Source organism: Lacerta agilis, chromosome 2 (assembly GCF_009819535.1).
Source record: "Lacerta agilis isolate rLacAgi1 chromosome 2, rLacAgi1.pri, whole genome shotgun sequence".
NCBI classification, from domain to species: domain Eukaryota; kingdom Metazoa; phylum Chordata; class Lepidosauria; order Squamata; family Lacertidae; genus Lacerta; species Lacerta agilis.
In genome coordinates, this window is record NC_046313.1 from 109241894 (window position 1) to 109269448 (window position 27555).

General features: G+C 46.8%; 2 protein-coding genes across 6 annotated transcripts in view; one reads left to right on the plus strand and one right to left on the minus strand.

Moving 5' to 3' along the window:
- Positions 1-6671, plus strand: part of LOC117042747 (pre-B-cell leukemia transcription factor 2) — a 41805-nt gene extending 35134 nt beyond the window's left edge. For 2 of the 4 annotated variants that reach the window (XM_033142383.1, XM_033142380.1), the window contains exons 8-9: positions 2179-2265; positions 4905-6671. In XM_033142383.1, the coding sequence (XP_032998274.1) occupies positions 2179-2265; positions 4905-4997 (180 nt within the window). In that variant the 3' untranslated portion in view covers positions 4998-6671. The remainder of the gene's footprint in view (positions 1-2178; positions 2266-4904) is intronic. The other 2 variants (XM_033142381.1, XM_033142382.1) reach the window with 1 other exon arrangement.
- Positions 6672-17278: 10607 nt separating this feature from the next.
- RNF5 (ring finger protein 5) lies at positions 17279-25785 on the minus strand. Of its 2 annotated transcripts, XM_033142470.1 has the most exons (6): positions 25525-25772; positions 24954-24972; positions 23052-23164; positions 22011-22065; positions 21765-21876; positions 17279-17407 (listed from the first exon to the last, which is right to left on the minus strand). In XM_033142470.1, the coding sequence occupies exons 1-6, from the start codon at positions 25665-25667 to the stop codon at positions 17319-17321; spliced, it is 531 nt and encodes a 176-aa protein (XP_032998361.1). In that variant the 5' UTR covers positions 25668-25772; the 3' UTR covers positions 17279-17318. The 2 variants fall into 2 exon arrangements, with proteins under 2 accessions (XP_032998361.1, XP_032998362.1); XM_033142471.1 differs by lacking the exon at positions 21765-21876 and having other exon boundaries at positions 25525-25785.
- Between the last annotated feature and the right edge of the window lie 1770 nt (positions 25786-27555).

Here is a 27555-nt window from a genome sequence, read left to right on the forward strand (position 1 = left end):
TTATTTGGTGGGGCTGATTTTAATGGAGAACAACTTGTGTTTGAGCTATACTGCTAAGGGTATGCGTTAGTTTGGGGAGCCCTTTTCAGTACAGTATGTTGCTGTGATAGGGAGCGAAAAAGAATCTTTCCATGGCTGCTTTTGTTCATTTCCACTCTTTACTTCCACTTGTTATCTCATGATGCTGAGGCCATTTAGCACCACTGAGATGTTGCCTTACCGCAACTTAGCTGGAAGTGGAGTTGAGCTGGAGGTTCCACACAACACATAATATAGCCCCAGATTATCCAGCAATTCCCTATTGCTTAAAAGTTCTTTTCAGTGTTAATTGAAAGATTACTGTTTGCAAAGCTTGACTGTTTCATTTTTTTCCTGTTGATCACCACTGTGAGATTGTTGCAGTGTTAGTTCCCCTTCTTGTGGAAGGAGACCTGCTCAGCAATCCTGAGAGATCCAAGTTGCATTGTTCTGCCCTCTCCATTTTTCCTTGTTTGCTAGTGAACTTGCTGAGAGTGCACAGTGCTGCTCAGGAATTTGCAGAAACCAAAAAGTATTGTGGTTTTTTAATGGATAATTTGTGTGTTTAGACCCATTGTGCCAAAAATCAGGTGGAACTACACCAGAGCCACATTGTGGTCTGCCATCTTGATTCAAAATGGTGCCTGGCATCCAAACATCAGCGGAGACAGATGTCTTCATCTCAGGAACCCTTGTGTTGAGTTTGGCAACAGTATCTCGATAGGTAGCCAAACTTCACCAAAACATGAGTGAAGTCATGTTGAAAGTGATGTCTTGATTTGTCATCTTGATTCAAAATGGCGTTTTGTGCCCCAGAGTTGACAAGAAATGTTGCCCTTACCTTGGGAACCCATTTGCTGAGTTTGACAATGGTATACCGAGAGACGTCCAAAGCTACAGAGAACAAATGAAAAGAACACTTTCCAAAATATTAGCAGAAGTGTTATTTTTCTGTAAAAATGAAAAGAGAGGAAACTAGAGGAAATTGGCAATTTTAACAAACTTTCCCCCTCCCCTGTAGAAAAAGAGAGAGGAAAGATTGACGTAAAATGGAAAATATACGCTACATAGAAAAACAGTGCCGTAAATCAGTTGACAGTTTTGAATAAACTCTACATTGCTCGATCCTTCTTAACACCCACTCAAGTCTTCATGATCAAGTTTGCAGATGACAAACTTCCTGATCAAGTTTGCAGATGACACCAAATTAGGAGGGGTGGCAAATACCCCAGAGGACAGGATCACACTTCAAAATGACCTTAACAGATTAGAGAACTGGGCCAAAGCAAACAAGATGAATTTTAACAGGGAGAAATGTAAAGTACTACATGTGGGCAAAAAAATTGAAAGGCACAAATACAGGATGGGTGACACCTGGCTTGAGAGCAGTACATGTGAAAAGGATCTAGGAGTCTTGGTAGACCATAAACTTGACATGAGTCAACAGTGTGATGCAGCAGCTAAAAAAGCCAATGCAATTCTGGGCTGCATCCATAGGAGTATAGCATCTAGATCAAGGGAAGTAATAGTACCACTATATTCTGCTCTGGTCAGACCTCACCTGGAATACTGTGTCCAGTTGTGGGCACCACAGTTCAAGAAGGATACTGACAAGCTGGAACGTGTCCAGAGGAGGGCAACCAAAATGGTCAAAGGCCTGGAAACGATGCCTTATGAGGAACGGCTTAGGGAGCTGGGTATGTTTAGCCTGGAGAAGAGAAAGTTAAGGGGTGATACGATAGCCATGTTCAAATATATAAAAGGATGTCATATAGAGGAGGGTGAAAGGTTGTTTTCTGCTGCTCCAGAGAAGCGGACACGGGGCAATGGATTCAAACCACAAGAAAGAAGATTCCACCTAAACATTAGGAAGAACTTCCTGACAGTGAGAGCTCTTCGGCAGTGGAATTTGCTGCCAAGGAGTGTGGTGGAGTCTCCTTCTTTGGAGGTCTTTAAGCGGAGGCTTGACAGCCATCTGTCAGGAATGCTTTGATGGTATTTCCTGCTTGGCAGAGGGTTGGACTGGATGGCCCTTGTGGTCTCTTCCAACTCTATGATTCTATGAGAAGTCTTCGGCCCAACATAACTGCTGCTTCCATCTTATTCTCCCCATCCCAACTGTCATTCTGTCCTTTTTATGTGTCTTCCCTTAACTACTAGGTGGAATCGATGCGTCACTCGATGGGGCCAGGGGGCTACGGGGACAGCATGGCTGCCAGCCAGATGTACAGTCCACGAGAAATGAGGGTGAGTTTGCGCGTCGGGAGACTTGACCCACCTGGTTCTCACCGAAGAATTAACTTTGTTCTGTCTGGGATGTATCGCTTTGGACTGCATGCATGTCAGGGCTCGCACCATACGAGAGTCCTGCTAGATTAGGACAAAGGTCCGCCTAGGCCCCATCTGCACCAAACGTTTCAAGCACTGTGATGCCACTATAGGCACTCGTGGTTTTCCTGAAAGAGTTCTGGGAAAAGTAGTTTGTTAATGTTGCTTAGAGTTGTAAGGAGACCCCTGTTCCTTCTCACAGAGCTGTAGTTCCCAGAGCAATCAAGCAATCAGTCCCACTTCACAGGGAAATTGAAGCTCTGTGAGCTGGAATTGCGGTCTCCTGGCCCCTCTCGGCACCGTTAAGAAACTACGGTTCCCAAGATTCTTTTGAGGGAAAGGCATTGATTTTGATTTGATTTAATATTAGGATTCTGCTTTTCCAACAACTGTTGAGCTCAAAAGCACCTCACAGTAATCACAATAGCGCTGAAAAAACCCCAAACATTGCAATCATTATAATATCCAATGCAATAGCGTATAAATAAAGCAAACTGCAGTGACAGAGTCATCAAAGCAATTAATACAGTTCAATAAAGCCGTGACTGTTTAAAGTGGTATCGTAGGTGCTTGAAATGTATGGGCTCTAATCCAGCTCCTGTTTTGCACAGTGGTCAAGCCACTGGCAGAGAGCAGGGATGCAGTAGCCTGGCAGCAGTTGTTAGGTGATGCCCTGCTTCTGAATGTGGAGGTTTCATTTAACCAGTTGAGGTTTCTAGCCATTCTCTTATGGGTGGAATCCATTTGGTGTCCCAGCACTCACAGAGGTGTGTGTTTTGATGGGGAGGAATCTGCTAAGAGAAGAGGAGGCGATGGCGATTTTGCCAGTTCCTTGTGCAGCTGTTCCATCTATTCTGGAAGGCTTCCCAATTCCTTGGGGCTGCAGGGGCATATCTGCAAAAATTGCCTCCCTCTGATTTCCGTACGCAAAAACCGTCCCCCTTGCTGCAAGGACACCAATTGGATTCCACCTCGCAAATCCTCCCTAATCTAATCCCCTTTTAAAACCATCTGAGCTTGATGGCCATTGCCACAGCTTCCAGGCTGACATGTAATTATGCCTTGCGTGTGAAGAAGATTTGGTTTGAGGAGATTCAGGGACTGAAGATATTTTTCCTCTCCTGTACCCACTGGCGTAGCAAGCCCAGATGGTACCCGGTGCGGAAAATTTGTTGGTCACCGCCCCCTCCCCCGGGACCCAGGGCGGCACCTATTCAGGACCCCGTATGGACTGCGCATGTGCGGCACATGAGCAGTCCATACAGGCTGCCGCTCGTGCACAGCAGCCTTGCTGCTGCCGCTTGCACACGTGAGCAGCATCCCATACAGACTGTGCATGTACGCCATCCCGCGCATGTGCACTCCGTACGGAATGCCGCACATGCGCAGTCCGTACGGGCCGCTGCACGGGCAGCGCGCGAGAGCGGCAGCTTGTATGGACGCTGTGCCCTCGGCCACTGTACACCTGGGGGAAGTCAGGGGCCATCTTGTCACCCCCTCCCAGAGTGGCACCCAGGGCGGTTTGCCCCCCGCCCCCTTCCCACACCACTGCCTGTACCTCACAAGAGCCCAAGTGAGGGTAGAGGATTGTGCCCAGTGTGGTGAACTATGTAACAGCAGCTTGTGGCGGTTGCATATCTGAATGCTCCCACATCAATAAACTACATTCCTGCTAATAAAACTAAATGCACACGAAATCTCATACCAAGAACAAACCTAGTTGGTCTCTAAGGTGCTACTGGAAAGAATTTTTTATTTTATTTTGTTTTGACTATGGCAGACCAACACGGCTACCCACCTGTAACTAAAACTAAACAAAACCACTATCTTTGGGGAAAGCCTAGACTCGAACCACAGCTGTGCACATGCTCGGTGCTAAACATAATTACAGTTCTATGTCAGGAAAGGCTGAATATCAGTTCATTCAAATATTTTATTCTGGCTTTGCTAGCGATGGGGGAGGTAAGTTAGTGGGAGACCTGCCCCATTCAGTGGCTTCTGAGATTTCAGCAAGTATTCCAACATGTTTCCCAAGTAGAGTCTTGTGACCTAGGTCGTGTGATGCCTGTTTAAAAGGAGAAGCCCGAGATGATTGCAGAGCTGAATTCTGTGCCCACTTCTACATTCTGGTACATGCACGTCCCTCGATGGAACGTAAAATACGAGGTTTTCTTTCCAACTCGAGGAAGCTTAGTAAAACGAATTATTATCATGCGATCTGCTGTTTGCACGGGCTGCTCATTAGATCCAATAAAATGAAAGGAGTCAACACACACATCTGAACTCTTTCTTCCTTCTGCTGTAGAACTGTTTTTGATAGCAAAAATTTGGATTCTTTGTCGCAGAGAAGTGTTGGGCAAGTTGCTGGCACCTAATGGCCTATAATGGTGCCAAGGGGGCGGACAGGGAACAAGCACTCACCAGTCTCTGGGAAAGTGGAGTTAGGAGAGCTCCCAGGGAAAGGAAAAGAGGTTTAACAGGTTGGAACTTTGCAAGAAACGGCAAATTAACGTGCCTCTACTTTTTCATTAAAAACGTTTCTCTCCTTTTTTCACCAGGCCAATGGTGGCTGGCAAGAAGCGGCCACCCCATCCTCTGTGACCTCCCCAACAGAAGGTCCTGGTAGTGTCCACTCTGACACCTCCAACTGATCCTGCTGGGCTGCGCTCCCTCCTCTGTCATTTTCTTCCTGGCTCCAGTGGGGGGGGGGGATTAACCCTAGTGCTGAACTAGGCTGGGCAGGGAAAGAACTCGTCTTTTCTCCCACCTGGCAGGAGATCACTGCACCACCCGCAGTGCCGGGGCAGGGGAGGGAAGCAAGTACAGCATCTCTTGGCATTCAAGGTGGCAACACTCCGTGGGGACGATGAATTCAAGATGGCACCTGTTGTGATCCAAGATCCTTCCATGATCCTGAACGGCACCTCTTCTTAATAAGCAAGATGCAACTCTAGAAGCGGTGAAGGGGACCCAAGACGGTGGGAGGCGGGGTGGGGAGTGGGTGGGAGGGGCTATCTCAAGCGGTCCATCTGCTTGGATGGGCTAGGCAGATGAGCTAATGTACCTGCAATGCGATATCATAATCTGCTGGCTCGGCCTTGTAGATAAGCACACCTGCCCAAGGGGTGTCGAGATGGCATCTAAACTGCTTATCGTGGGATTGCAATTCAAGATGGCAGCACCGACGGGTTTCTTGGTAGTAGGATGAGCAGAAACACTGGCCGAAGAGGGCTTAAGTTGGCATCTCTCCATGATGGGATGATTCCAAGATAGCAAACTGTGGTGTCTTCTTGTCGAGATTTGAACATGGCATGTATATATAAAAGAGAGAAAGAGAGAGGGGGAAATCAGGCATGGATCCTGTCTGGACTCAAGGTGGGCATCTCCTTTGCTGGTGCTGACCAGAGATACCAACCAACATCCTTATGAAATCTTTTGGCAGAAAGCGAACATGGAAGGCGATACAAGGGCCTCGCTGCAAGATTGTGTGGAGCCAAGGCGAAACCCTCACCTAGGCTGAAGAAACCGTTATACCTCTCAGTGAATAGGTTCCCTGGGTATGAAGATCTAAGATGGCTACCATCTGAATCAGAAAGGGGATATAGCCCTGAAGAGAAGTTATGAGGGGCCCAAGATGTTACAGATTGGTGCCCTTCCATTAGGCCAGAAGTGGGGAACCTTTGGCCTTCCAATGGTTGTTGGGCTGCAGCTGTTGGTCATGTTGGCTGGGGTTGATGGGAGATGTCATTCATCAACATCTGGAGAGCCAAATGTTCCCTGCTAAAGAGACAGAACATACCATGGTACCTTTTATCAGAAAGACAGTGGGGGCTTGCTTTCCAAAATGGCGGTTCAAGGTAATAGAGGAGGGGAAGTAGTAATAAGCACAAACTTCTTATCTCCTAGGCAGGATTAGAAGCTCTGGAATAAGTTGTGGGGGAAGCCATAGGGCTAAGAGAGCCCAGCTCACCCCAAGTTACACATGCTGTATACTGTAGCTGCATTATGGGTTTTGGGGGGGTCTGCTTTTCTTTCTGTCAAATCTCTTGTTTTCTGAGCTGGTTTGGGTTTTTTTTGGCCTCTTCTCTCTCTATTTCAGTTTATCCCATTGTAACCATTCTTATTGTGTGTACAGTTTCTCTCTTGAGTTTTTTCTCTGCTGTCTCTTATATTCTTGATATTTCCCCCCTGTTGAGTTCTTTTCCCTTTCTCCACCCCATCACCATCTTAGGGCTTTTCTGCCTTGTCTGACCAAGCACAATCAGATAGGTTTCTGAATGTCACAATCCTCTGTGTGATATTTGTGCAGCCCTAATCTCATGCAAAATGGAGAAAATGACATTTAAATATATATATTTTTAAAGGGAGTTTACAGAATGGTGGAGATACAGGTTGGGCATAGCAGTATCCTTTCCCATTAAGTTGGTCAAATGGATATGCTGTGTATTTGGGACAAACTATACATTATGTTAGGGACCCAGGTGGCTCTGTGGGTTAAACCACAGAGTCTAGGGCTTGCCTATCAGAAGGTCAGCGGTTCAAATCCCTGCCACGGGGTGAGCTCCCGCTGCTTGGTCCCAGCTCCTGCCACCTAGCAGTTCGAAAGCACGTCAAAGTGCAAGTAGATAAATAGGGACCGCTCCAGCGGGAAGGTAAATGGCGTTTCCGTGCGCTACTCTGGTTTGCCAGAAGCGGCTTTGTCATGCTGGCCACATGACTCGGAAGCTGTCTGCGGACAAACGCCGGCTCCCTCGGCCTATAGAGCGAGATGAGCACTGCAACCCCAGAGTCGGACACAAGTGGACCTGATGGACAGGGGTCCCTTTACCTTTTTATACATTATGTTAAATGAACCATTGCATTTCTTCACTTTTAAAAACAGACATGTACAGCAGTGACTGGTTCCAAAAAAATCCCCCGCCACACCCAAAAATGTCTACTTGCATTGGAAGGAAAGCTTCCATTACTGAAATTGCTTCAGGGGGGCCTTTTTATTGGCAGGAGTCCTGCTTGCAGTTTTTGTTTTTTAAAAGCCCATCAGGTTAATTGATGGGACTTAATGTAATGTGTGGTTTAAAATGGTGTTTGAAGCCCCTGTGGTAGGAAAGTAGGTCCTGATGGATGGGTGTCCTTGGGAGGGAATCTGTCCACCAACACCACCTGTCAAAAGAGTGTTGGGTGGGGGGACAGCAGGCTTGGCAGGAACACTCCCAGAATCCTCTGCAACTGGGTATAGTCTCTATGGCTGATCTGCAAGGGATGGAAAAACTGAAGGTGGAAAAACAAGGAAAATGCTACAGTACCAGCCAGGGAAATTGCATTTTGCCAGGGACAGCGTATTGTAGTTAAATGCTCTGGCAGCGCAATAGTCTTTCAAAGGAAGGGGCAGATACGAAGGGAGGTTTGGGAACAAACTAGGAAATGTCATTTGTTGTGCAACCCCCAACTGCTCCAGAATCCTGATTTGTGCAGAAAAGCTCACTCAAGTTGATGCTTCCATTTTTCCTTTAGCCCAATGCAAATATCGAGGATTTGAACAAACCAAAAGCATTACTCCAGTATCCCATCTTCATTGATTTCCTTCCCCCACCCTCCCTCCCTTTGCTCCTATGAATTCCAGCCCAAAGAGGTCACTACTGATGCTTGGGAAGCTAGTATAGTTTGTACAGTGGTACCTCGCAAGACGAATGCCTCGCGCAATGAAAAACTCGCTAGACAAAAGTGTTTTGCGGTTTTTTAGGTGACTCGCAAGACGAATTTTTCTATGGTCGTGCTTCGCAAGATGAAAACATTTTGCGATTTTTTCCGCACAATGCATTCCTATGGGAAACCACGCTTCGCAAGACGAAATTTTCGCAATACGAAATGACTCTCGGAACGAATTAATTTCGGCTTGCGAGGCACCACTGTATTTCAAAGGCCCGTTTTATCCAGAATTGAGTAAGGCGTTTCGCCCACTGTGATAGAAAGAAATGGTATGAGTGTGTAAATAGTTTTGCTTGGGAAGCGAATGACCTGAATGAGAGGCAGAAGCTGAGGAGGGAGACAAGGAAATTCTAGTAAAGTAAATGTAGTAAATCTAGTAGAAACCACACACCACCACACAGAATGGATCCAAGTGCACAAGAGCAGATGGTGGGTGAGAAATACAAAATGGAGAGAGTGATATCAAAAGTAGTGAGAGGTGGGAATGAAATACAGTGGGAAAACAGAAATGGTAGGGAGATAAGCTAAAATCTTCCGACGAGAGAATATGAACTAAGGAAGACAAATCTGAAGGGCAGGAATATTGAAACTCGAAAGAGTTGGGAAATAACGAAGAGATTGCAGGCTGGAAAGAGGGAAATTAGAAGGGTAGTGGGAAAGGATTATAAAGTAGAAAAGATCAAATAGATGGTGGGGTAGGGGAAAGAAAACACACATTCAGCGGCACCTGTTCACAAGAGGAATGTGTACTTGGATCAGAAAATAGGACTTGGACGTCAGAAGATACCAAAATAAGACTCGAAAGACGGAATGTGGATAAAGGCAATCGGATTGCAAAAGATGACGAAGGAATGCTCCAAAGGACGGAGTTAAGGCCTGCTTGTGGAAGTTGCCAAAGCCGAAGGGATTCAGACCCAAGGGTGGACATTGGGTGTGACAGGCGCGAGTCCTGGTGGTGTGAGAGACCCATTAGGAGCAACGGAAACCCACATAAGACTTTCAAGTTGCTCTCCCCCCTGCTCGCAGGGAGGGCTACATGCTAGTCAGTCCAATAGCTTTATTACCTCATGGCGCAAGAAACCAATAGAGTCTTGGGACAGAGACCTTTTGAACCTGCTACCTCTGTGTGCCCCGTGGGGTTTTTTTTTGGGGGGGGGGGGGGAGAACAGTGCTGTGAGACACCCACCCACCCCAAAAAAATACCTCCCTACCCCGTTTTCTTTGACTGAGGGTATTGGGGCTCATCACCCCGACTGACCGTTTTGACTTGTTCTGTTTTGGGTTTGTTTTGTTTTCTTGCTCTAGATTGCCTTTGCTTTTATTATTATCATTATTTTTCTTCTATAAAATTGAACACAATTTTTGCCCTGGGATTCATTTGGGTAAAGGGAGGAGGAAATGACTGGGGAGGAATGTCTGCTTGACCCCCAAAACGCACACACCTGTTTGCTGTTTACAAGCCCACACAGAGACCAAACCACACTTTGCACCATTCAGACCAGTTTGCAGTGTGTGTGGGAAAGCTCAAAATGTCTTGTGGCAGAAGCACTTACGTGCCAATACATTTTTGTGAACCGCTCTTATTTGGGTTTTTTCCCACCATGCCAATATCCACTGTGGAGGGGGTTGGAATAGCTTTGTCTGGTGAAAGCACCTGAACCATATGAGAAACCATTTCACAAAGCCTGCCACATGAAGCTGCTTACAAAGTTGTTTTCGAGCAATTTGCCTATCACAACATTTAATCTCTGTTCTGGTCCTTGGTGGCTGATGGCAGCCATTTTGTTTCGTAGGCCGAGGGGTTAGGCCAATTTCTGACTGATATACCTGTTCTGTTTCTTCCTTACAAAACCAGGCCCTGCAGCTTAATTCCTTATGGTTTTGATTTTCTCTTTTAAGTGGTAATCCTAAAACAATGGCAGGTTGTCTGCCACCACGAGGAAAGATAAATGAGGTTAGGACACCCATGTTGAAACAGTTCCCGCACACAAGTTCCAATTGGATCTACTTGAATTGACAACATAAGTTATAGCCTTAAGGCCAAACTAGATGTGTAGTTTGTATCTCACAGTATTTCCCCCCTCTTTTTAACAATAATAGCGGGGGTGGGCTTAACTATTTCTGTGTGCTTGTATGTTTTGTAACTTCTATATTTTACCAGGCGAGGCAAGTGGGGTGAGGGGGTGGGTTTTGTATGTGACTGGGGAAAGGGTGTGTGTGAGTGGGGAAGGATTCACACGACATTCCTCCTTTCCAATATGCAGCCTTCTGGTGTAGCTATACAAAACAAGATGGTAATGGAAGGAGATTACCAGATCAGTGCTTTTTGTGTGTGACAGTGCTCATCAGTACAGAGCACTGCCATGTCATTTATTTATTTTTGGATGCCCATGGCAGCCATTTTGTGCTGGCACCCTCAGCATTTCTTTTGAGTACTGGCACCTCTTTATTTTTTTTAACAACAAACTAAAGCAGTGCCAGGAAAGGCCCCGAATGGCACACTTATGAGAGTGATAAAATGAGTGAGCCAGATTCCCATTTCTGGTGGTTGTCTTTTGGTACCGATGATTGGGGGCTGGCTCTTCTCCCCCCCCTTTTTTGTGTGCACCTTAACATCCAACAAACAGGTGCAGAAGTTTGGGAACCACTGCGCTAAATAATACTGCTCACCTGACCAGCCGGTTGGCAGCCCTGCCCAGTTCATACACTGACGTGGAATTTCTTAAGGTGCAGGTTTTGAGACTCTTTTGGGGCAGGCTTAATATTTCAGGAGGTCCCAACATGATGTACCTGTAATAGAAACCACCATTGTGGCAATTTCCACCCCTTGTGAGACTGTTAAAAAAGTGCATCAGTGCTGTTCGTGGAGTGATTTATGTGCCTCTGCGCTTTCTTCACCCTGCACTGGAATACGGTTCATGTGCGCACCCAACAAACCCAGCCACAGGAGCAAACGGGAAGCTTTTGCTGTTTACGTCTCTCTTGCTGGAGGCTACGAGATGGCAAGGTCTAACCTGCTCCCAGCTCTGTTCTTCGCCTACCACGGTGGTGTTGAAATAAAAAGCCCTTTTGTAAGCCAAGGGGAAAACCCATGACCCACATGGAAGCATAGGTGAGCTGGAGGGGGAGAACAAAAGCGTTTTAAGAGGCACACAGGCATGTTTTCAGAGAAAACGGCAGAAGGGGAGTGAGGAGGCACTAGGAAACATGATAGAGATCCTACGGCCCTTGTGATGTTAGGCTGTGACCCCCCATCGTGGCTGACGGGAGTTTGAAAGGACCATAGATTTTCCAGCCACGCTGGAAGAATGGAGAACCCCAAATTTCATTTCAGTTGGCTGGGGTGGGGGGATCCGCCCATTGGTACAGCCATGATTGAGATTTGTTGTTGCGATGATCCCCTAAGTCTCAGGGAATTGCCACTGCACATCTGAAGCAAGGCTTTACCGGCAGAAGTGTCATGGCTCCCTCCCCAAAGCATTCTGGGAATTGTCATTGGGTAATGTTTCTGAGGATTCTGTTGCAACCCCCCAAACTATGCCCTGCCAGAACTGAAGCATCCACACCCAGCCCACACCTATTAAATGTTTACTTGGGAGCAAGTCTTGCAGAGTTTAATAGGTCATTCTCCCAAGTATGTGCAGAAGACTGCAACCTTTGGCTACCTTGGTGTTGGAGGAGTAGAAATTAAATGGAGAGTTAATTAAGATGTCTGGGCAAGAATATACACACAGGATCTTTCAATGTGGATATTCAAGATTTCTCATGTCTTAAAATGCATAGAAGGATAGATAATGTGAAATGGTGGTTCCATTTCCCCCATTTTTCTTTATGCTTTTTGAACACTCATCTCCCGGAGTGGGCTGTGGTGTCCCTTTTACACCCCCTCCCCAAATTCCTAAGCATCACAGAGTCTGTTATAACGCTGAATGTCCCACCCACCTGCATTTTTAACTACCCAAAGATCAAAATGGGCTCTTTTCTGGGATAAGTAGCTGTCTCAGTAACATTAGACCAAAACTGGCTCCCTGCCCTTTTGGCATGGATGCAATTGTTTAATTTGAAGGGGTGGTGTGACTGCCTTTTTCCTTGTGTAGAAACGGCAGTGATGCAGAAAGAAAGCATCTGTTGGATTTTTACTGTCGAAAGTCACAGAGGTCCCGTCCCCACCCCCAAAGTTGGCTTCCCTGAGGTGGAGTCTGTTTACTTCCTTGCAGGCAGAAGCCTAAGCAAAGGGATCCACAGATACAGAGGGCCTTTGGAGGCTTCAGAGGAAGGCTGGATTTCAGTTGTGGGGTGGGGGGGTATACTCTGCAGTTTCCCCATCACTCTCTTGTACAGTTTTGCCTAAACAATAAAATATATTTTTTTCCACTGGTGCTTCCCCATTATTTCTACTTTAGAGAACTTATGAGTTCCGAGTTAGCAGGCATACTACAGAAGGTGTGGTGCACTCTAGATCTTCGGCTAAAGAATAGGAACTAAAGAGTAAATGCAACATAAACTGGAGGTGTCCCCCCCCATCCCACGCAAAGGACAGGGCTGTTGCTATTTAACATGTTCATGGATGATCTGGAGTTAGGAGCAAACAGATTCCTGCATTGCAGGGGGCTGGGCTAGATGACCCTTGGGGTCCCTTCCAACTATTCTATAGGGCAGTGTTTTTCAACCTTTTTTGGGCAAAGGCACACTTGTTTCATGAAAAAAATCACGAGGCACATCACCATTAGAAAATGTTAAAAATTTTAACTCTGTGCCTATATTGACTATATATAAAGTAATTCTCTTGAATTTTTCAATTTTTCCCACGGCACACCAGGCAACATCTCGCGGCACACTAGTGTGTCGCAGAACAGTGGTTGAAAAACACTGCTATAGGGCATGGTTGCCATCACTGCAGACAAGACAGCTATAGAGGATGGAAATCTGAGCAGATTTGTGAAGCCTTCCAAAAGGATTTCCCCAAACCGAGCAAACAAGGAGACTGGATAAGAGGGACATAAAACTGCATGTTGTGGAGAGAAAAGAGGATAGAGTTTTTTCTCCCTATCTCATGACACTAAATCCCAACAAAGCTGAGTGTTGGAAGATTCAGGGCAGACCAAGTGCTTCTTCATACTGCGCACAGTTAAACTCTGGAATTCACATGAGAGTCACTAACTTGGGTGGCTTTGAAAGGATTTAGACAAATTTGTGACAGGTAAGTCTTACCAATGGCTATGTTCCACCTTCATTGTCGGGGACAGTGTGGCTCTGAATACCAATTGCTGGGAATCGCAAATGGGGAGTGTGCTATTGTGCTTGTGGGCTTTTCGGAGGCACCTGGTTGGCCCCTGTGAGAACAGGACGCTGAACCTCATGGGCCTTTGGCATGTGACAGCACAGATGCTATGTTCTTAACGTAAGCAAGGAAAAACTTTTCAGAAGCTGATGGGATCTGAACTGGCTGTAACCAAACAGGAAAGAGTGCTTGCGTGACAATGGCTTGAAAAATTATAACTCAATGCAGTAGCAGTGGAGGGGGGTGGGAAGGCAAATTCCAATGCTAGGGATTGAAAATAAGTTACAACAGTATCCCATTTTATTTATATTCCTGGTGCATTCAAATTTGGAATAGTTTGTGTTTTCCCCTATTAAAAGCAGGGGGCGGGGCGGGGGGAGAGTTCCACTTTTTTGGATCTCATCTGGGTTGTTGTTTTTTAAGCAGAAGAGACCTCTGGGTATAGGGCAGAATATAAATTCAATAATAATAAAAAGCCCAAGATCTACCAACCGGAAGCTGGTTCAAGAGACTTAGAATTCACTTAGGATTAAAGAACAGGATGTTACTGAGGACGTTCTGAGCTCAAGACTCATTTCAGCAGCTGAAATTGGGTGGAAATAAGTCATTGCGTTGTTGCTACTGTAAACTAACGGGGACAAGAAGCCTTTGCTGATCTAATACAAGATGCCCAGATCTGTCCATCCCTGTGTTTTCCCACAGCAGTTGGGAAAAGGTAATGAAAACAAGGGACTGCAACATCTCAAAGCCCTAAAGCTACAACTTTGGGGCCTTTTCAGGAAAAAAAGGAAAACAGGCTTATATAATAATGCAACATGCAGAGGAAACAAATGGATACCACGGTTGGTAGATCATGTGACCCTTAGGGTTGTGGGTTCGAGCCCCAAGTTGGGTAAACGATCCCTGCATTGGAGGGGGTTGGACTAGATGACCCTTGTGGTCCCTTCCAACTCTACACTTCTATTATTAATAATAAAATTTGTATACCTCCTTTGATCCATAGATCTTGGGCCGTTTCACAACATAAAATTACAAGATAAAACACATAATAAAAATAAGGACACAAACCATTAATACCCCTTCCCACAACACATTTAAAAGGGCATCAGAGGTCAGTCTGCCAACGGTTGAAAAGGAATGTTTTTGCCTGGTGCCTAAAGATGTACAATGAAGGTGCCACCCGAACCTCCCCGGAGAGAGCATTCCACAAACAAGGTGACACCGCAGAAAAGGCCCGTTCTCGTGTTGCCATGCTCCAAACCTCTCCTGGAGGAGGTACACGAAGAAGGGCCTCAGATGATCATAGAATCACAGAGTTGGAAGAGACCACAAGGGCCATCCAGTCCAACCCCCTGCCAAGCAGGAAACCATCAAAGCATTTCTGACAGATGGCTGTCAAGCCTCCGCTTAAAGACCTCCAAAGAAAGAGACTCCACCACACTCCTTGGTAGCAAATTCCACTGTCGAACAGCTCTCACTGTCAGGAAGTTCTTCCTAATGTTTAGGTGGAATCTTATTTCTTGTAGTTTGAATCCATTGCCCTGTGTCCGCTTCTCTGGAGCAGCAGAAAACAACCTTTCTCCCTCCTCTATATGACATCCTTTTATATATTTGAACATGGCTATCATATCACCCCTTAAACATCTTTTCTCCAGGCTAAACATACCCAGCTCCCTAAGCCGTTCCTCATAAGGCATCGTTTCCAGGCCTTTGACCATTTTGGTTGCCTTCCTCTGGACACGTTCCAGCTTGTCAATATCCTTTAACTGTGGTGCCCAGAACTGGACACAGTATTCCAGGTGAGGTCTGACCAGAGCGGAATACAGTGGTACTATTACTTCCCTTGATCTAGACGCTATACTCCTATTGATGCAGCCCAGAATTGCATTGGCTTTTTTAGCTGCTGCACCACACTGTTGACTCATGTCAAGTTTGTGGTCTACCAAGACTCCTAGATCCTTTTCACATGTACTGCTCTCAAGCCAGGTGTCACCCATCCTGTATTTGTGCCTTTCATTATTTATTTATTTTTGCCCAAGTGTAGTACTTTACATTTATCCCTGTTAAAATTCATCTTGTTTGCTTTGGCCCAGTTCTCTAATCTGTTAAGGTCATTTTGAAGTGTGATCCTGTCCTCTGGGGTATTAGCCACCCCTCCCAATTTGATGTCATCTGCAAACTTGACCAGGATGCCCTCAAACCCATCATCCAAGTCATTGATGAAGATGTTGAATAAGACTGGGCCCAAGATGATGTCAGGATATAGAGAAAGGCAGTCCTTGGGGGCTCACCAGAAACAATCTGGTGAACCACTTTGAGAACAGGGTGTTGGATGAGGGGGGCCTTTGGCCTGACCTAGCTGCAGGACTTCACCACCACATCACACAAGTCACAGGAATGAGTTGCGCAAATCTTCTCCTATCAACCTGCCCGACCTTTCTCCACACGCACACACCTCTCGCACCATCAGAAAACGGCAAGGAGACTGCACTCGCAAGCGGGTATGAATCACAGGTTAATTTAATTACAGCATCGGTTAATTTACATCACATCTTCCCTCTTGTCACCCAAACGGGAAGAAAGGGAATTGGGTGGGTGAGTTCCCTCCCCCAAAACACAGAGATTTCTGGGCAATTAAAATACTGTTAGTCCAGCCAAGGCTATTCCCCCCATCCCAACCCAAGCGGTAACAAATCCCGCCAGTGCTGACTGCACCACACACCCTCGGAAGATTGAGGGGAGGGCACCAGGGGGAAAGAGAGATATAGTTGGTTGCCCTGCAATGACTAGTCCTTCGTCACCAGCCTGGAAAATAAAACAGGCTGTAAAAGCAGGTGGCTTCTTACATCTCTGGAAGTCAGTTGTTTTTAAGGGGGTGGGACACTATTAGTTTTATTATTATATATAAAACTAACCACAAGGAGCTTCTTTGTGACCAGTTGAATTAACACACCTGAAGCCCATTTCCCCCCCCCCCCAGTGGTTGGCCACAGGAATGCAGTGGGGGGGGGGGAGAGAGAAAGAAGCCCAGGTGTTTTTCCTGTGGCGCCTTCCCCTCCATCGCCATAGCCCACCACCTGCTTTTTATCACCCCGCTGCTCTGCTTTTCTTGCCTCTGCTCCCCCTACTGCAACACTTGCTGAGGCAGGTGGGCTTTTTGCCCCTATAAAGAAAAGAGGCAGGGAGGAGAAAGACCACAGCTCTCTTCCCATCCTAAAAAATGCCCCCTTTCCCCGCTAAGTACCTGTAAGCTTACAGGTAGGAACGAATCTCGATTTTTGTTGTTGTTTGAGGCCTAGTTGCCAAGAGATGCATTTAAGCCGTTAAAAGAAGATGGTCTGGCTGAAAATGTGGGTTTTTGTCCCACTAATGCTACTGAGTAAGTGACAGGGCCCCCCACCCCACCCCTCTGGCCTGCGAAGAGGGAGGACGCAGGTGAGCAAAATATCATGGGGGGTGGGGAGAGAGCAGAGGACTGACAGGCTGGATTTGGCCCCCGGGCCCCATAGCTTCCGACGGCTACCTTCTTCTACATCTTCTCAATTTTTTTTTTTTTTAACACAGCCCACCTGCAATTGAGGCAAACTTTGGAAAGTTTCAGTCAAGGGCGATTAGAGGAAACAATTAAAACACCTTGATAATTATGACTTTCCCTACCTGCCCCCCCCAAACCATACACACAGATACACTTTGAACACAAATATACACCTCTTTTGCATCATCAGCTCCCAAAGTCACCCTATTATACTTTTAATTCTGTGTAGGGGGATCAAGGAGGAAGGTTGAAGAGGGAGAAACACCAGGCCCCAGCTCTGCCACCTTGCCCTCCACCCTCCTGCCTCGCCTGGGCACAGGCAGGAAATGATTCCACCTTCCTCCCCACAGCTGCCCCTTCCCCAACCCATAGTTTGAAAGTCCTTCTATCTTGTTCTGATAGGCTTTTTCTTTTTTTTAGTACAGGGCAAGTCCAGCGGAGTCCAGCCGGTCAGACACTAAGCAGCCAAAAGAAAAAGAAGATGGCAATGAAGAGGAAGAGCGAATCCTGCCAGCTGGATGGGCGGGCAGCTTCTGCGTCTAAGCAAAAAAGAGAGACGGAGGAGCTCACGGTTAGAAGGAGGCACCAGATCCCTTACAGGTAGATGCAAAAGTCAAGGTAGCCGATATATTTTCATAGAAATCCATTTCCGGGCATTAAGTGTAGTGGCAAATTCAAAAGTGCAGGGTCCCTCCGAGATAGTCACAGTCATCACACCCCTTCTAAGATGATACATGGGGACGTATCTGAAGAATTCAACATTCAAATTCCAAAAATGAGGGGTGCTAAAAAGTCTCAACATGACTTAGGAGTTCAAAAGATATTTTGGTTAAATTAATATAATTTCTAATGGATTATTGAATATTGCATTATTTGATATAAGTTGTTTATTTTAAAGTTATTGTGACTTTTTATATTGGATCAGATTGTTATTATTAAAGTTTGATGTTTTATTATGTTTTTATATGTGTTGGAAGCTGCCGAGAGTGGTTGGGGCAACCCAGCCAGATGGGTGGGGTATATATAAGAAAATGTATTATTATTATTATTATTATTATTAATAATAATAATTTGGTTTTGCTTGGTAAGCAAAATGTGTGTAAGACTGCATAGAAATAATTAAAAATGATTGCCAAGTACTTACAGTATTATTATTATTATTATTATTATTATTATTATTATTACTGTTATTCATATTATTTTCACAACAATTTTTATTGTTTTGCATTTAAATACAAGAACAACATATAATTACTGTCAAAACAAAATAAAAAATAGCACCTTAGAGACCAACTAAGTTTGTTCTTGGCATGAGCTTTCGTGTGCATGCACACTTCTTCAGATACAAATTATCTTCTCTACAGAAACTCTCATCTCTACAGATAATTACTGTAACATGTCTAGTGGTACTTTTTTTTTCATTCATGATTTTTATTAGTTTCCCACACAGATTTATCTTATACATTACATTTACAACTTAACCTTCAACTTTATAGACCTCAACCTTCTTACAATACAAACAACCCAACAAACAAACCCCCAACACCCCCCACATCATCCCCCCTGCACTTCCCCCCTTTCTTCCTCTGTTTTATTCTTACTCCTGATTGGTTCTCACGGTTTTACACTTCTTTATTGTCTCTGTCCTATGACCTAAAGTATGACCTAAAGTATTAACATCTAGTGGTACATTTTTAATGTTTCATATGCAGTGCATAGTACACAAACAATTATTTATGTATTATCACCTCAAGTAGAAGTATCTTCTGTCTCATATATTATTAATATTTATTATTATTATCATTATTTAGCGTTACCTGACATTTTCAGAAGTTAAAATTTAAATTCTTTGGTTTTCTGAAGGCAGCTTATGGGCTTCTTCATCAAACATAGACTTACCAAGCTCAATGTTGTCCAATGACAAAAATAATAGCTGATTTGGATTCTTCATACCCCCAAAACATTTTTATGACCCCTCACTGAAGAAATTTGCAAAAATAAAGTTTGATCCTCCAAAATGACACGTCCTAATACAATAATCTTATAATTATACAGTCGTACCTCCGCTTACATATCCCTCTGGATACGTAAACTTCGGGATGCGAATGCGGCAAACCCGGAAGTATTTTTCTGGGTTTCACTGCATGCGCAGAAGCACTAAACCACATCGTGCGCATGCACAGAAGTGCTAGACCGCGCCATGCGCAGAAGCGGCCCTCCCGTTGTGAATTCCTCAGGATGTGGCCGGACCTCAGGAACAGATCCCATTCACAACCGGAGGTACCACTGTACAATAATAATACCGTATTGGCCTGAATATAAGCCACATCCGAATATAAGCTGCACCTTTAAAATTCAAGGTGAAAAAAGACAATATCTGAATATAAGCCGCTCCCTTAAAATTCTGCAGGCACTCATACCCAATCCGTTTTACTGTATGTCTGTTTCAGCAGTGATATCGTAAAAGCCAATTTTTGTAAGGTTGCAAATTTAAGCTACACTTTAACTTTTCACAGTCAGAATTTGGGGGGAAAGTGAGGCTTATATTCAGGCCAATACGGTAATTATCACGATAATCAGGGCAGATCTCCATGTATTGCCAGAGAAGGCTACAGCACTCAGGATTTGCAAAACATCCTGCCTGGAGCTATGCAAGCCCCCAACAACCAGCTGGTTGTGGAGTGGGTGGGCGTGGCTTAGACCAAACAGCCTTGAGGGCCAAACATGACCTGCAGACCAGAATTTCCCTACCCTAAGACTTGAAGAGAAGGTAGGAAGAGAAGGTAGGAAGGAAGAGAAGGTAGGAAGCGGCCTGATACTGGTAAAGGCTAGATAATCTAGACTAGTACTGTCTGCTCTGACTGGCAGTGCTCCTCCAGGATCTCTGGCAGAGAGCGAGAGAGAGAGATCCTTTCCCAGAACATGCCACCAGCAATCCTTTTAACTGGAGATACCACTATGGGATGGAACCTCGGACTTTCTGAATGCAAGGCAAGCGCTCTGACGCCGAGCTAAAATCCCTCTCCAAATACAGAGAAGGAAAGAGATGCTACTACTCGGCAGCCGGGTGTCAGAAGGAAGTAATGCAGCACAGGAGGAGAGAGAGGAACATGAAAGGGACGCGTGTGAGAGCGTGACGGTGGATCAACTCCCTCTCTAAGCCAGTAAAGCGGAACGGTAAGGATTTCAAGCACAGGTTAAGACTCAAGCACCTGCTTGTGTAAACGTGACCCAGTGCTGGGCTGCTGCCAAGTTCTATTAGTGGCAGCTTAGCGGGGAGAGACATGGTGCCTTGCCCAAGCCCAGCTGCAAAAATGGTGCCCTTGAACTTAGCACAGACACTGCAAATCAGAGTGAGGATGCAGCTATTACCTGGGTAAAACCCACAAAGGGTAGCGTGGAAAAACACAAGAGATTAACCCCAGGAGTGTACAGGGTGTTAGGGGAGGGGTAGTACCTCTGGTGGAGGACACATCATGCTCCTTCTGGGGTAGTTTGCCCACCTTTGGTTCCCACCTTGCACTCAGTTCTCTCACCTGTGGCTCCTAAAAGCTGTCGGTGTGCAACAGTGGTCACACCCCAGGAATGGCTTCGACTGGCCAGCTAAACCAGGTGAGGGCAGCGGATGGATTTCAAACCCTCAGTGTGTTAGGGATTTCCCCTTCTTGTTAAGACAGGCTCTGGTAGACTCGGTGGATGAGACCAATAGTGGGCCCAACCGTCCAGAAGGCAGTTTCTGCACATGCCATAGAGGGAAGGGAGGGACAGGTGAAGCTCACCCACCTGGGAAGGTAGCCCATCTAGGAGAAGGAAAAGTCTGGTGCTAAACCTCTGCTGCCTTGCGGGATATCTTCAGGAGTAGAAAGGGCTAAGGAGTAAACCCTACACAAATCCGGAGTAGAGTCCCTAAGACAGTTGGATGGTGCTTTGCATTCCTCCTTCTAGCAGCTACTGCAGCCAAGCTGGTGCCAAATCTTGCTCTGCTTTCCTTTGGACCACATCAGTGAGGACAAGAGGTGGGTCTTGTCCTCTGGGCAGCCCAGGACATACACTGCCCAGGCTTGCGCCTCAAGGAGGTCACTTTGATGCTGCTAACACAGCAGTTTGACTTCACCCTCGAAGGTGCCCTCCATTATCTCTTGAGGCAGACAGGAGCCAATAACTACCAACTACCTGCCTGCAGACTGTCTTGCCAGAGTGGTGCATGCTCTGGTTATCCCCCGCTTCGACTACTGCAATGCGCTCTACGTACGGCTACCTTTGAAGGTGACCTGGAAACTACAACTAATCCAGAATGCAGCAGGGAGTGGCTGCCAAGACCATATACCTGGTAACACCAGTCTTGAAAGACCTGCACATTGGCTCCCAGTACGTTTCCGGGCACAATTCAAAGTGTTGGTGCTGACCTTTAGAGCCTCGGCCCAGTATACCTGAAGGAGTGTCTCCACCCCCATCGTTCAGCCTGGACATTGAGGTCCAGCTCTGAGGGCCTTCTGGTGGTTCCCTCACTGCGAGAAGCAAGGTTACTGGGAACCAGGGCCTTCTCGGTAGTGGCACCTGCCCTGTGGAATGCCCTCCCACCAGACGTCAAGGAAATAAACAACTATCTAACTTTTTAGAAGGCATCTGAAGGCAGCCCTGTTTAGGGAAGTTTTTAATGTTTGAAGTTTTATCGTATTTTTAATACTCTGTTTGGAGCCGTCCAGAGTGGCTGGGGAAATCCAGCCAGATGGGTGGGGTATAAATAATAATAATAATAATAATAATAATAATAATAATAAATAATCCCAGAGGTTGGTTGATCGGATGAGTGAGCACGCCTGTAGAATTTGAGTGTGCCCTTATGGGCAGATTTGTGCAACAAGCTTAGACCTGTTTTTAAAAGTAGTGCATTACCTGCCCTTTCTCCTGGGGTACTGTAGCCAGTGGCAAAAAACCCAAAGGGGAACGCACCAATGCCAAATGCCATGTGGAAGCCAGTGGCCGCGTCGGGAAAGGCGCCCATGCCCTGTCGGAGGGAGGGGGAGCAGGGGGCAAAAAAACAGAAAGGGGAGGGGAAATGTAGGTTAGTAGTCTGCTGCAAACTGCAAAGCATTTCAGTCGTGATCAGTCTATAGAGGGCTAGAAGCAAGCGCCACTCACCCCTCGGGACTCCGGCTCTGGGCGCTGCCCTCGTGGCCGAGGAGGGGTCTTCAACCTGTGATAGGAAGGGGGGGATATGCATAAACAGCACTGGCAGGTAGGCAGACACTCCTCCTGTTCGTCAGTGTTTTCACCATCACCCCCTGTCTTCCCCATAACAGGGCGCAGAAGGGATTTTAAAAACACATTAGGATAAGGATGTAGTATTTACAAAACACTGGGGAAGGTGGTGGCTGTGTTTGGAAGATTTACAGAGGACGGAGCAGGTCCTTGCCTTGAGCCTGCAATTCAATGCATCCGAGAGGCAACATGTTTACATTGGAAGGAGAGCACCCTCAGCTTCAGAAGCGTTTTGCTGGATGTGGCCAAAGGCCCACCTAGCCATTCATTCTGATCTCACAGCAGCCAACTGGATGCACATGGGAAGCAATGGCACACTCCCTGCTTGCGATTCTCAACAACTGATTTTCAGAGGGACAACTACTTAGCCATCGATAGCCCTCTGCTCCATGAATCTGTCATAGCCCCTTTTAAAGCAATTCAGGTTCGTGGCCATCTTGTGGATTTGAATGACCGGAAAGGAGATTCCAACTAAATGTCAGGAAGAACTTTATGATGGTAAGAAATGTTTGACAGAGGAACAGATGCCCTCAGAAGGTGGTGGATTCTCTCTTTCCTTAAGCAGATGCTGGGAAGCTTTAGTTGAGATTCCTGCATTGCAGGGAATTGGACTCGATGACCCTACTGGTCCCTTCCAACTCTGATTCTACTGATCACACATTCCTGGGCTAGGCAGTTGCCCAGAGATACTGGGCTTGGGACCTGGAAAGTTACAAATCTTTCCTTTTATCAGAATAAGAGACTCTTCGGAGCCAGTAAAGGACTCGCAGCCAGAGATATTGCAGAAGAGAGGGAGGGAGGGAGACCAACCAGCCTACAGGAAAAGGAAATGACTGGGAAAAGGTCTCACTCTAGCCCAGAATTCCAGTATCACTGAGGAATACCAAACTAGCAGGGAGCCTAGCAAAGGGAAACGATTACCTAGGATCCTGCTGGGCGGAGCTTCCACGTCCATAGAGAGGGATGACTTTGTCCCGGCTGATTCCTGCCTTGCACACAGGACACTCCTGGCGCTCTGGCCGAGTTTCTAGCCACTATGGGGGGAGGGGGGGAGGAAGATGGCAGTGAATGTGGAACAGCTTCTCCCACCCGTCCCCAAAGATATGCAGATCATATGTAACCAGGGCGGGGAAATCTCAGGCACCCAGGGCAGGTGGGCACAAATGCAGAACTCTCACCCGGATGCCATTCCTCTCTCCAGGCCCTCCCCCCCTCCCCCTGACCCTGCTTCAAACCCAAATGTTTTCCTGGCTGGAATGAGCCCTTGAACTCTGATCATGCCTCCTGCTTATCTGAATGGAAGACAGAGAAGGGTGCACAACTGAACTGTTGTTGTTGTTTGCATCCATCTGTCTCAAGAGACAATGGAGAGTGCATCTGGGGGTTAGCAACACCAAAATGTCCTCCCTAGGGCGTAAATTTGGGCAGTGTGTCTGGAGGTCCTGGCACCAGCTTGGCTGCGGGAGTTGCCAGAAGGAGGCACACAAGGTGCCATTCAACCGTCTTAGGAACCCCATTCCAGATTTGTGTCTGGTTTATTCCTTAGCTTTTCTTCTCACAAAGATATCTCGCAAAGCATCAGAGGTTTAGGGTCAGAGTTTTCCTTCTCCTAAATGGGCTACCTTCCCAGGTTGACGAGCCCCATCTGCCCCTCACTTCCTCTACAGCCTTCTTGACTGCTGGACCCACCAATGGTCTCATCCGCTCAATCCGCTGGAGCCTGTCTTCAATGCAGAGGAAGCCCCTAACTCACCGAGGGTTTGAGACCCATCGGCTGCCCTCACCTGGTTTAGCCTGCCAGATAAAGCTGTTCCTGGGCTGTGGCTGCTGTCACACGCTGACAGCTTCTAGGAACCACAGGTGAGAGCTGAGTGCAGGTAAAATTCACATTTGTGACTCTGCCCACTTTTGCCTCCGGCTTTGCCCAAGGTCCCCTGATCAGGTAGTGGCCCATCTTAGCCCAGCCTCCTTTTCTCACAATGGCTAATGGCCTCAAGCAGGATCTGAGCACAACAGAACTCTGAAGTTATTTTTTACTAATGAAGCACAGACAGACTTCTTATTGGTGGTGGAAAGGTTCAATTCAAGGACAGCTGCTCTGATAGGAAATATTTAACCAGGTGAGACCAATGGTCCATCTTGATCAGGATTCTGTCTCAACAGAAGCCTGGCAGATTAGAAACCAAAGGAAGGCTCACAAACAAGGTAGAACACAGATAAACCTGCTCTCTTCTCCTGTGCTTTGCCTTCAGCAGTTAAAAAGATGTACGGCTTCTGCACATGGAGGTTGCATTTTCCTCAAGCTGTCATGTCAAATAGCGACTGACAGAGCTCTCGAGCATCCGCAATAGGCACAAATATTATTAAAGCCTCCTATAAAAGCCTGCCTCCCATAAAAACATAAGAAGAGACCTGTTGGATCTGACCAGGCATGGCCAAACTTGGCCCTCCAGATGTTTTGGGACTACAACTCCCACCATCCCTAGCTAACAGGACCAACGGTCAGGGATGATGGGAATTGTAGTCCCAAAACATCTGGAGGGCCAAATTTGGCCATGCCTGGGTCTGACCAATGGCCCATCTATTTGAGCATCCTGTTCTCCCAGTAGCCAACCAGATGTCTATGGGGACTCCACAAACTGGCCCTGTTGCACTCAGGTCCTGCTTGTGAGCTTCCCGTAGGCATCTAGATTGGCCGCCTGGCTGGCCGACACCATGGCAGGTAGGCTCACACACCAAGGCAGGTTCCCTCAACGACGTCCTTTGACACCTTCACCTTTCCTCGCCCTAGAGGTCAGCAGCCGAGGAAAGGGAGACACTCACCTGGTGAAGACACGGCCAGCTAAGGGAAAAAAAGAGAAGAAAAAGCAAGTGACCCTTTTAAAACCTGAAATAATAATGCGATTTTGGCTTGTTAGTTTTTTTTTTAAAGCAAGAATCATATGCCCAACTAAAGCCACACAGAGAAAAGCTCTAGGTTCTGAAATTCCCACCTCAGATACCTTCCGAAAGCTAATCCTGCAACTGGCCACACATCGTGCACAGGGATCTTCACAGAGCCTGGTTCTGATCCGCACACCCTAACCGTGTGATGCCACACGGGCTCTCCTTCGAGATTACCACCCACCCTCTTCGATTTTTAGGCAGTGGTGAGGTGGCAGTCGAAATCAAGCGGGATCTGGTGCAGCCCCTGCAGCTTTAAGGCCATCCCGACATGCAGAAATTCAGCAGGTGAAGCTTCTTTGCAATGGAGCAAACCTTCCACCTGCCAGACCCAGTAAGAACAATAGCAGCACTCCCTAACAGGCACCTTGTTCTGTGCCCCCCCGCCCTTTTAAGGCTGCCCCCCAACTCTTCAGGGTCACGCCCCTTTATGCTCCCCACTCCTCCTCACCAGTACAGGTGACCGCAGAGCCCAATGACAGCTTCTCTGGCAGGCTCCAGGCAGATGTTGCATTCGAAAGCGCTGCGGTCGCGGTTTGAACCCTCGGGTTCCCCGTCCGGGACCCCCGGACCCATCCCGGCCGCCGCCGCCATCTTCCGCCCTCACTTAAACTGAAGGAGGGGAGCCGGACACGCCCGCTCTTCAGCAATTGGCTCCGGCGCCCGTCTTTCTCGCCTTGCCGATATTTCATTGGAGCCAGAGGCAGTCCGTTGTGCACCTGGCGAAGATGATTGCGCACGTTCGAGTTAGTCCCGCCTTCGCAGCTCTAGAGGGGCGCTCAAAACTTTTTTAACTGGTTGCATCGTTCGGGTGTCAAAATGTGAGGTTACGTTATTGGTTAAGGGAGGCCTCATTCTCCCGCCTCCAGCCGTCGAGCAAAATAAGGTGTCATGTGACTTTAAAGCGAGAGATGGGGTGGGGCGTAGCCTGATTGACTGGAAAGCCAACCTGTCAAGAGCAAGACAGCAAGGATTGGGGACGGATGCACGATGGGCACGTCTGGAATGCAGTTGAAAGCACGAAAGGCAAGCACACGCCCTCTACAAAGCCGAAGCATATTGTGATTGGCCACAATCCCAGATCGGGGCGGGAACCAATCACGATTGCATTATAGGGTGGCCAATGAACAATCAGAGCTCTTTGGGCGGAGTCTTCTCTCGAGCTGAGTTGTACTGTACCAAGCTTGCCCATTTATGAGGCGAAGGTTCATGGGAGGTGAAACATCACTTCCTGCCTTGGGCCTTAAGTTTACTGTTTCTTCCTTAGATCTAGTATGTTGTTGTCATGGCAGCTATCAAGATATAAGGGTGTCTGTAGTAACAGTCAGCCCAGAGCCCTCCACCATGGCAGTCAGTTATTACAGTACCTAGATAAGTCAACTACTCCTCAACCAGGTTCAACTGCAGAAAGTGAGGTGTTACCATAGCAACAAGACACCTGCTTGCCAGTGATGCTGTTGGCATGGCAACCTGTTATCCATCAGTGCCACTGTGGTCCACGTTGGTAATTCTACCCGCCCCATTTAAACCACAGTTTTGGTTTTTGGTATCAACCAAACCATTCCAAGGATTCTGTTGTTACCACAATAAGCCATACACTCAACACAAACTTCCCTTGCTGCTACCACCATTGTCATGACAACACACACATCCCATTACCCCAGCAACTGATGTTACCCGTCCACTCAACAGGCTAAGCCAGAGCCACCACAAATGTAGCCATCTACAAACACCTATCTGCACTCAGCCAGAGCTCCTGGGATTAATGTGACAATTTACAGCCACCCTGCGAACAGACTTACTAGGAAGTAAGTTTTGACTTTGCTACCAGTCTTAGGATTGGGTTATTAAGACTGAGAATCATCCCTGCCTGTGCCATGGCAACCCACAGTCATCACAATTGCTGCCAATGCCACAGCAGCCCCAGATGGTAGAGCATGAGACTCTTAATCTCAGGGTCGTGGGAGCAAAGGAAACTCAGTTTACTCTGCTGCTGTTGTTTCTAGGTGCATGGGGGGGGGGTCTCTCATTCTGGGCAGCACAAGCAAGACAGTGTCTTAACCTTCCTCAACCTGTTTTCCCCCTGCCAGACAATTTTGGACTACAACTCCCATCATTCCTGACCATTGACCATGTTGGCTGGAACTGATGGGAATTGTGATTTAAAATGTCTGAAGGGCACTGATTGGGAATGCCAACACTCATTTTTAAAGCAGATTGTGGCTTTGATGCTATATATCAGGGTTTGCCAATTCGGTGCTTTCCTGGTGTTGTTGGACTCTAACCCTCATCAGCCTCTGTCAGCACGAACAACAGCCAGGAAAAGTGGAAGCTGGAGTTCAGCAACTTATTGAGAGCATTTGCTATGCAGTTCTACAAAATTACCTGGGAGTTCAGCTGGGCTTATTTCTGAATAGACATGTAAAAGATTGCACTGTACGGACTGAAAAGTAATACAGTGGGGGGTTTGTTTCCCCTCTTC